The sequence below is a fragment of the Coptis chinensis genome, chromosome 4 (assembly GCF_015680905.1).
Source record: "Coptis chinensis isolate HL-2020 chromosome 4, ASM1568090v1, whole genome shotgun sequence".
NCBI lineage: Eukaryota > Viridiplantae > Streptophyta > Magnoliopsida > Ranunculales > Ranunculaceae > Coptis > Coptis chinensis.
The window spans coordinates 70,581,536-70,591,865 of record NC_141459.1 but is presented as its reverse complement, the minus strand read 5'-3'; the positions used below and the strand labels follow the sequence as shown (position 1 = coordinate 70,591,865).

Sequence of the window (10,330 nt, the reverse complement as noted above, 5' to 3'; positions counted from 1 at the left end):
TCATATCTTTTATTCTGCCGCTTTGCTACAGAATTTTAAAGTTGACATGGAAATGGAGTTAGTTTCTTCGGAGCTGCTTCCCAAGTGGATCTCCTCAAAATTTCGAACTTTTGTACTTTAGAAAAGAAGTAATTTAACTAACATAACAAGCAAGATCTTTACCAAAAAAAATAACATAACAAGCAAGATTACAATCACTTGAAAAACACCATGGATTTTTTAATCAATCAGAATGCACTTGGAACAGTAAGGTCCGATCCCAATACAAACTCAAGTATAACAAGAATAGATCTTAATGAAAAAATGATGATTTACCCCATATATATCATAAACATATTGTTTGATTATTGACCCAACATTATGTGAGACCAAACCACCAACATTATGCGAACCATACCATCATCAACATAACTAACCTTCAAAAATGTACCATTAAGATATAGTTTAGTTTACAAAGGATGTAAACGTTTCTCAAGGAAGTCTTCAAAAACATGTTGCCCATTGAAACCCTTGAGAAGGTGGACGTACTCCAAACGGTTTCCTGTGTTGCTTGTACGGCAAGCACACACAACCACAGCCCACAGGCTTATACAATTATACTTCCTCACCTCTTTGAAAAGAAAATTAAGATTAAAATGAACTGTTTTATACTTAGCTTAGAAAAGTCAAAACAAATTAGAGATAACACTCAATTTGTATTTACCAAAATGCCCTCGTGCAATAATACTGTTGTTTTGAACTCTTTGGTGCGTGCACCCACCCCTATGTACACTTCCTCTATATATATATATATCCCCCTCTCCTCTTTCTTTCCCCACACACATATTCAATCTAGTTCTCCTCTCATTTCTTCATACTCAAGCCTCCTTTCTCTTTGTTCAACTCTCTCTACCCAGTAGCTCGTCTGAGTTCAATCTTACTAGTAATCATGCCTGAAGCTCCTAAGAAAACTTCGGTCCTGCCCCGCAATGATGAAATGATGGACTATAGTTTGTCCGAAAAGAACAAGAAAACACTTCAATTTATTGAAGATGTTACGAGTAACCCCGATGATGTTCAAAAGAGGGTCCTCGCCGAAATCACTACTAGTAATGCCCATGTTGAATACTTGCAACGACATGGGCTAAATGGTCGAACTGACCGCGAGACTTTTAAGAAAATCATGCCTGTTATTACTTATGAAGATTTGCAGCCCGATATTAGTCGGATTGCTAATGGAGATATGTCGCCAATTCTTTCTGGACACCCTATTTCTGAGTTCTTGACAAGGTGTGTATGCTGAATTATTCTTTTTCTTCAAGTGTTAGGTGAATAGCTTAATATTCTTTTAGTCAATTGTTTGGTTAGATACAATATCTGGTCTGACATCTTTTAGGCAAATGCCTTCATTAAGTTAGTTATCAAACCTGGCATGTTGTATGACATGGGCTTTCTTAAACCCAAACGACCTTTGATTGATAGAGACTACCAACATGTGTGCTTAGTATTCTATTCTAAATATTAATTAAAACAAAATTTAGAAATTCTCTACTGCTTGGTTGATCTTGGGAAATTCTGCTAAATGAGTTGTTTGATATTGCAGCTCTGGTACTTCTGCGGGGGAGAGGAAATTAATGCCAACCATTGAAGAAGAGCTTGGGCGGCGATCCTTGTTATACAGTCTTCTAATGCCTGTGATGAACCAATATGTTCCTGGTTTAGAAAAAGGCAAAGGAATGTACTTCTTGTTCATAAAATCAGAAGCAAAAACTCCGGGAGGTCTAGTTGCTCGACCGGTTTTAACAAGTTACTACAAAAGTTCACACTTTACGAACCGACCTTATGATCCCTATACAAACTACACAAGCCCAAATGAAACCATTCTTTGTCAAGATTCCTACCAAAGCATGTACTCCCAAATGCTGTGTGGCCTCTATCAAAACAAGGAAGTTCTTCGTGTTGGAGCCGTCTTTGCTTCAGGTTTCATTAGAGCAATTCGGTTCCTTGAAAAACACTGGACTTTCCTTTGCAACGACATCCGAAATGGGACTATTAACCCTCTAATTACCGATCCATCAGTTAGAGAGGCTGTCCTGAAAATAATCAAGCCTAATCCAAAGCTTGCCGATTTCATTGAGGCAGAATGTTGTAGGAATTCATGGCAAGGGATCATAACAAGGTTATGGCCCAACACTAAGTACATCGATGTCATTGTCACTGGGACCATGTCTCAGTACATTCCTACTCTTGATTATTACAGCAATGGGCTTCCACTAGTGTGCACCATGTACGCGTCTTCGGAGTGCTACTTTGGTTTGAATCTTCAGCCTTTGTGTAAGCCAAGCGAAGTATCATACACCCTCATTCCCACCATGGCCTACTTTGAGTTCTTGCCAATTCATAGGAACAATGGTGTCACCAATTTAATCTCTGTACGGAAATCCTTGAATGAGAAGGAGCAGCAAGAACTGGTCGATCTTGCTGATGTTAAGCTCGGTCAAGAGTATGAGCTCATTGTCACCACCTATGCTGGTAAGACTTGATCTATAATACACAGTTTACAAATTTGATCACCTTCAAAGAATAAACTTTCACTTTTATGTAATGCCTATAACTAACTATGTTTTTATTTTCATTTGGCAGGACTTTATCGCTATAGAGTGGGCGACGTGCTACGAGTTAGTGGATTCAAGAATAAGGCACCACAATTCCAATTTGTGTGTCGAAAGAACGTTGTTTTGAGTATTGATTCTGATAAGACTGATGAGGTTGAGCTCCAAAATGCAGTGACGAATGCTGTCCATAATCTTGTGCCCTTTGAGGCCAACCTTGTTGAGTACACAAGTTACGCAGATTTATCAGCCATCCCTGGTCACTATGTTCTATATTGGGAGCTACGACTCGATGGTGCCACCCCAATTCCTCCCTCAGTTTTTGAAGATTGCTGTCTCACAATTGAGGAGTCCCTCAACAGTGTGTATCGCCAAGGCCGAGTTTCAGACAAGTCGATTGGGCCCCTAGAAATAAAGATCGTCGAGTCAGGAACCTTCGATAAGCTCATGGACTATGCGATAAGTCGTGGGGCATCGATAAATCAGTACAAGACACCAAGATGTGTCAAATTTGAGCCAATTGTTGAACTTCTAAACTCAAAAGTTGTTACAAGTTACTTCAGTCCTAAATGCCCAAAATGGCACCCTGGTCACAAGCAATGGCACAACTAAAATTGGATGAAAGAGAGGCAGAAATGAAGAGGCTAGCTATCGATTGCAAGATGTTAATTTCTGTTGGTAATTTCAATGGAATTTGAATCAAGTACTCAAGTAGAACCTGTTTGTAGACCAGCTTAGATTAGTTAAATTAAATCCTTTCTAATAACCATTTTGCTTTCGCTCTTTTGCTTTTTGTAACCGTTGTTTAAATATGCATATAGACTTAGTGTACAAAAATTTAATGGAATTACCATTTTCACTTTCTTCTTTTTCTCGCTTATTAATATCTTTAGTTTCAGTGAAATCAGCAGCATTTATTTGAAATTGTTTTCATAGTTCCAGCCAGATTTCCAGCTCATGAATATCTTATGGACTAAATGCATAAACGGCAGCAAAAGCAAACCCACCTAAGCTTCTTTCTTGAGTCCTTAATTAACTTGAGAAAATTTGATTCCACTCCATATAGCATCAGAATTGTTAACATTGACTTTTGAGAACAAACTTTATATGTTTGTTAAGATTAATCATTATTTAATTTTCACCTCCAATCAAACATAAGGGTATATTGGTCTCAGGGAAGCAATTGGAGCTTAATTAAGATAAGGCCGGCTACCATTTTCTCTGAGGTAGTATGTGCTCAAATTTAACTATTTAAGGAATTGGCCCGATATATATCGAGATATGCTTGATACAATTGACATCTAGATATGTTCCACTTTCAGTGTCAATACTTGGATATATGGAATACATACTACATGGTATATGTCTACGCTATCATGCATATAGATATCACAAGCTTTGCATAGTCTCATCATATCACAAACTTTGCATAGTCTCATCATAAGCGTGTGTATATAATCATTGGTTTTCTCTCACTTATTTTCCGGAAACTTACTAACTGACCGGCCAACGGAGAAGTGCAGAAACCCAGATATGAAGAGGCAGAAAGTGTGAGATAGGCAGAAAATTAGATAGTAGTCAACTTTGGGAGTAAAGAGGAGACACATTTTATGGAAGCACTGTAGAGTGTTTCTTTTTCCTCAGTTATGAAGAAAGTCAAGAAACAGAACAAACCAACCTAGTGAATTTATTATTATATTTAACAGGAATCATTGATGTAATGTCCAAGAAGAAATCCACAAGTTCCAGAAAATATACAGAAAAAGAGAGACACAGATCCAAAGACAACTTTCCCCCATGAAAAAAGAAATAACACATTGACACAAACAGACAACTTTAATAAGAGAAACAGAGACATCAATCCATTTCTTATCAGATTCAGATGAACAAGAGAGATGGTAGTGGCAGGGAAGTCTGCTTGTTTGTTGATAAGGTATTGTGTATGATTGTTGTCTATGCACAACTCTATTCACTTTTTTTTTTCTATTGCTTGCCATTATCTGTAGGCTTCTTTTGGGATGGTTTTAAAGCCAAGATCTTATTAGTTGAAAAAACACATAAAGTTATTGGAAAGAGATGGGTTGGCTATAAGGGTACAAGTGTAAAACTATCACTTTCGACCAAGTCCAATAGGGTGCTATATGGGCGGCTAAAATCCATATAGCACTTCAAACACCAAAATGTTATTCCAATGGGGATATTAGAATGCTCTTAAATTTGAATGGTGTGATAAATCCAGTCAAATTTGTGGCTTTGTCTAATAGCTTCCGTAATAAGTTTTGGGAGACGGACAACACAATTTCTACTGTCTGTGTTAAATTTCAATGGACGGCAAAAATTATATCGTTTGGTAAAAAAAAAAAATCAATTTATATTTGCAACTAATGGACAGATGACAGAAAATGTGCCGTCCATATTCCTTTAGCACCTCAAAGTTAAGAAAGACCATTAACACAGTTTTAAGATTTTTGGCCAGCCAGCTAAAACATGCCAAAATTTCTACAAGGCAGTACTTTAGCAACTCTATTTAACAGTTCTCTATTGGACATGGTCTTAAAACACATACTCCATTACTTTCAAGTTGTTTTTGACATGGTTTTTTACAAGTAAGTTACAACATGGTTTTTGACATGACATCCATCTTTTTATCCAATAGTTGACATGCCACAAATGCACAAAGTAACAAAATTGATCAAGTCAACCAGTTGGTAATTAATACTTTAATAGTACTCATTTACCACGTAAACAGAGGGTGCAACTTGGGTCAGGTAGCCAGACGGACTAAAGCCCAATTCTAACAAGCTTGGGCTGCAATAAGTTTTCATTGGTCGGGATGGGGTTGGAAAGTAAAAGACTGACTTTAATTTGGGTTGGGATGTCGGAAAACCCAAGGAACCCGAGCCTAGTCATAAGGATATTTCACTTGATTTGTTTCCTTCATTATTTTTTATTATGTTAATCACATGGCTTTCAACCATACATGAATATCTTTGATTTAAAGAAAAATATAGCAAACTTTATGTTCTCGTTTTCAATCTATTATATTTCAATTTGTTCAAAGCTTGTAAATTTCTTGCGCATTTTCCATATTCACAATAGTTATATAATGTGAAACTATTCAATTAGGTTACAACATGATGAGATTTAGTTCTTAATTTTCATTTTTTTATATATATTACCTTGTAGAGTAAGAATTGAAGTAACAAAAGAGTTAAGAAGCCCAAAAAACCATAGCAACCCAACTAACTTGAGTGAGGTTTGGGTTGATATATTTCCACTTGGGCTCAGGCTTGAGTCGGTAATCCAAAAACCTGACATAGGCCCGAGTAGGGCTTCGGTTGAAATGATTGAAAGATGGGTTGGGCTCGGGTTAGACCTCAACCCACCCGAGTTGCACTACCAAAACTAGCGGTGACAATGGGTCATGTTGGGTACGATCGGGTTCGTGCTGTGTCACATTCGGGTCACATGTTAGGAGAGCAAACCCAAACTCGACCGAATTACTAATCGTGTCGAGTTTGTCAAATCCAAACCCAACCCGCCTATATAGTATTTCACAATTTTATTTATCAAAAATATACATATAAATAAATATGTATTAATTCTCAAAAACCATTCATAATTCAATTACATATCAATAAAAATTGAATAACGAAACATATAATTATCGAATGAATCAATATGACGGTTAATTCTTCTCCTTTTAGTCATTTATTTTAGGTAGTTGGGATGATGAGATCTTAAAAAATAAGGAAACTTATATGAAAACAGGTTATACAGGTCACAGGTTGATGACCCGACCCATTAGACCTAAGAACTAATCAGGTCTACTAACAAGTTACTCTGGATGTGACCCTAACCCAACCCAGTGATATGAAGGGTTTGGCGAGTCAACTCTTAAATGACCCAAAAGCCTTTTTTTTCCAACATGAACCCGCTATTTCGTGTCGGATTTGTGTCGGGTTAGCGGTTCGTGTACAAAACTACCACCCCTATCCAAAAAGAGCTACTTGAACTTTTGTTTTTTGAATAATAAGCTGGGGTTTTGGCCTGACCCCTAACCTGTATTAAAATGACTTCTCAAGTACATCTTTCCCTCCATATCCTCCCTTACAATATTTTCTAGCTGAGTAGTCAATGGAGGAAAGAAAATGATAAAGTTATCTATAACAAGTTCATCTCTAGGGTTAGCCAAGGATGCCAAGTGATCTGTTGCCCTATTGGTCTCTCTAAATACGTGTTTAAACTCTACAGAAACAAAATCCATACTCAACTTCTGAATGGATACCACCATATCAACCATTTGCCACGGAGGAGCTTCAATATTGTTTATAGCTTGAATCGCCCGTAAAGAATCAGAAGCCACTGTAACTTTCTATATGTTAAGTTGAAGACAAGTTGACAAGCCTTGGTGAATGGCAGATAGCTCTTGGAATATAACAAAGTTGTTCAGACTACTCCCTACATAAGCTACTATCGTGTCACCATTGTTGTTTCTTATAATTCCCCATATCCAGCACCTCGACCATTCACACCACCGTATGTTCAGCTTCGCAGTGCCCTCGTCTGGCTTTGTCCAGTAACAATCTAGGGATGTCCATGTTCTGTTTTAGTTTGACTTGTAACCAAAGGATTTGTAGTAGTTGCATTACTTGTCTCGTGTTTGCAATGTCTTTGATCTCTGCTTGCAAGTAAATTCTGGTTTCTCTAGTGATCAGGTCTACAACTTCTTTCACTTGAAGTTGTTGGACATTCTGGAACCTCCTCCTGTTTCTTTTTGCCCAAATCTCATGTACTGTAGCACATATGAAAGCACGATAGATATCTGCAAGGTCTCTCTCTCTTCCACACAGTCTAAAAATACTAGACCACTCTCGGTTGGCATTAACAACGGCAGTAGAGCTCAATACCAACTTAACCCTATCCATCACTTCCCTAGAGAAAGGGCACTCAAATAATAAATGCTTGGGATTTTCTCTTGAGTTGTGACAAAAACAACATTCAGAGTGGTGGAGGACCTTACGATATACTAACCTATCTTGAGTTTGTAGACTCCCCGAAAACAATTCACAATTGCAGAAGGCATGCCTTGGGTGTACCCATCGACCCCACATAACTACTTGAACTTTGAATTGTCATTATTATATTATATTAAAATTACATAACTACCTTCCTAAAACATGTTGAAGTCTTGAAGATAGGGTTGTCAATGGTTGGTCCACACCCAAAGATAGTGGTTTTTAGTGTTTATAATGCTAGAGAAGAAGATACAATATCAATGATTACATCATGAATAGTTTATTTCTGTTTTCTATGATTTTATTTCATTATATTCTACCTGTTATTGCACTAACACCTCAACACTCATGGCACAGTCATCAAATGGACGATTCCTAATATTAGGGCAGGGAATCGGGTCGGGTTTGACCTGAATCCGACCCAACCCGAACCTGAATAGTTTGGGTTCGGGTCGATTTTTATATCCGTTTACTTATTCGGGTCGGGTTCGGGTTTGGATATATTTTTTGGGTTTTTTTTGAATTTTTAGTGTTATCCGATCGGGTTAGTCGGGTTTGAATATTGAATTTTGGATATAATCGGGTTCGGGTTCGGGTTTGGGTTCAGATATTATGAAACTATTTGGATTCGGATTCGGATATAGCCATATCCGACCCGAACACAACCCGATCCCTGCCCTACCTAATATGGATCCCAAAACCATATATAGATATGGTAACTGGTATGAAAAATTGACCATTAAAATTGATGTAAAGGCAATGGAACAAACTATTAGTTTACATTCTATGAGTAATAACTTGAATTTATTAAATTCTTGTGATTTATATCCTTATATGAAAAATTATAAATTTATTCATGTAGGATTGATAGGGGTTGCATTTAAACCTTTGACCCTTTTGGGTATGAATACTTGTATTCAAGCAACGCTAATAGATGCTAGGTGTCTAGACTATTTACCATCTCTTATGGGAGCAGTAGAGACTAGTCTATGTCATGGACCAGTCTATTTTGATGTCTATCCTAATTTAAGTTTGTCTTTAACGGATAGAAATCTTTATGATTATTCTTTATCATTACAAATTCAGGCTAAAGGTTACAACTTTTTACCTAGATCTAAAGTGATTGGAATTACTTACAGAATTCACTATAAGGTGTTACAAACTTTAACTCCTAATGCATGGCATAAAACTACACAAGGTAAAATTGTGTTAATTGATACTAATCTTTTAACTTCTAGTGTATGTAGCAACACCTAGGATGATTCCTTGGAGTGAAATTCAATTTCCAGAATCATGGACTTGCAGAAACGCTAATCAACCACATCCAATCATTAATACTGATTTAGATCAAATTATTAAATCAACAGAAGGTGAAGTTATATTAAACTTTAAGAAGCATTTTGTTAGTAGAAGTTTGTCTTCGAGATCTTCTTATAAGATCTCTATACCACAATCTTCTAGGCATTCAGTATCTAAAGCTGAATCTATGTCTCAATACAATCAATCAATATAAGATATTCGTATCTCTAATCAACAGATACCACATGGTATTTACAGATAGAACACTAGGGAATCTCCAACAGCATCAGAGACGGAATTTTCTTTGTAATGGATTATACATCATATGAAACAAATGAATTTTATAAGTTAAAATATGAGGAGTTGAGTAAATATTTTACTCCTACAGAATTCAAACCTATGGTTAGAGAATATCAAGATAATTTTCAAGAATACCAGTATTTTGGTATTACTCTTGCTAAATGGTTTTGTCTTAGATATCAAAATAATTACATTCTTAAATCTAAAGTTAAAACAGCTACTCTGCAACAGGATTATTAAGGATTACTTAAGATCCAAAGGCATGTTGTTAGATGATGATGTGTTAATAGATAAGATAAAACCTTTACCTATTTGGCAGGTAACTTCTAACTTACCTAATAAAATTATTACTTTACCTAATGAAGAGGTAAAACAAGATAATAATCGTTTACAAGATAAGATTGTTACTTTACCTAATCAATCGGTTAAATCTAAGGTAAAACCAGATATTAATCTTGAAAAATCTGAGGCTAAAATCGAAATTAATCTTAAACCTACATATAATTATATTGGTGTTTTAGAGATTCATCAAAAGAATTGGACTACTTCTAATCAATGATAACGAGATAACTATGGTTCATCTTCCACCAACACCTTTAAAGCTGAAAGATAGTCTTGAAATTGTGGCTTATATTTAACCACATGAAGATAATAATAGATCTGTTGGAACAGATGATATTAACAAAATTTGTAAACAAAATAATTATACAAATTTATGTTTGCAAACTATTGGAACTCAATTAATTAGAATTGAGACTAATTCGAAAAATATCCTTAAGAATATTCCGAGGATAGATAATATTAAGAATGATGACAAGTTCTATAAAGAACATTTAAAGAATATTTCTTTACAATAACATATTACTTCTGGTTATATTAGAGCAACGATTCAACCTCCTTTGGAAGTCCCAAATTTCAAGTTGGGACAATCGTCATCCAAGAATGACTTTATTGATAAATTATATGATCAACTCAGTAAATTAAATCTTAATATTATATCCCAAGAATTATAATGTGAAAACAGTGTTTAAACAATTCTAAAATTCATGCTAATCAAGTTATATTTGTACTACTTTCTAAATCATGCAATATATGAGAGTAATCGTGTTCGATCCACTCTTG

The 10,330-nt window shown here is 35.9% G+C and overlaps 1 protein-coding gene across 1 annotated transcript; it reads left to right on the top strand.

The window, feature by feature from the left end:
* Positions 1 to 801: 801 nt before the first annotated feature.
* On the top strand, positions 802 to 3,454 carry LOC147504621 (indole-3-acetic acid-amido synthetase GH3.5-like). The gene is made up of 3 exons (XM_086557429.1): positions 802 to 1,269; positions 1,583 to 2,511; positions 2,623 to 3,454. The coding sequence occupies exons 1-3, from the start codon at positions 929 to 931 to the stop codon at positions 3,201 to 3,203; spliced, it is 1,851 nt and encodes a 616-aa protein (XP_086413555.1). The 5' UTR covers positions 802 to 928; the 3' UTR covers positions 3,204 to 3,454.
* The last annotated feature ends 6,876 nt before the right edge of the window (positions 3,455 to 10,330 follow it).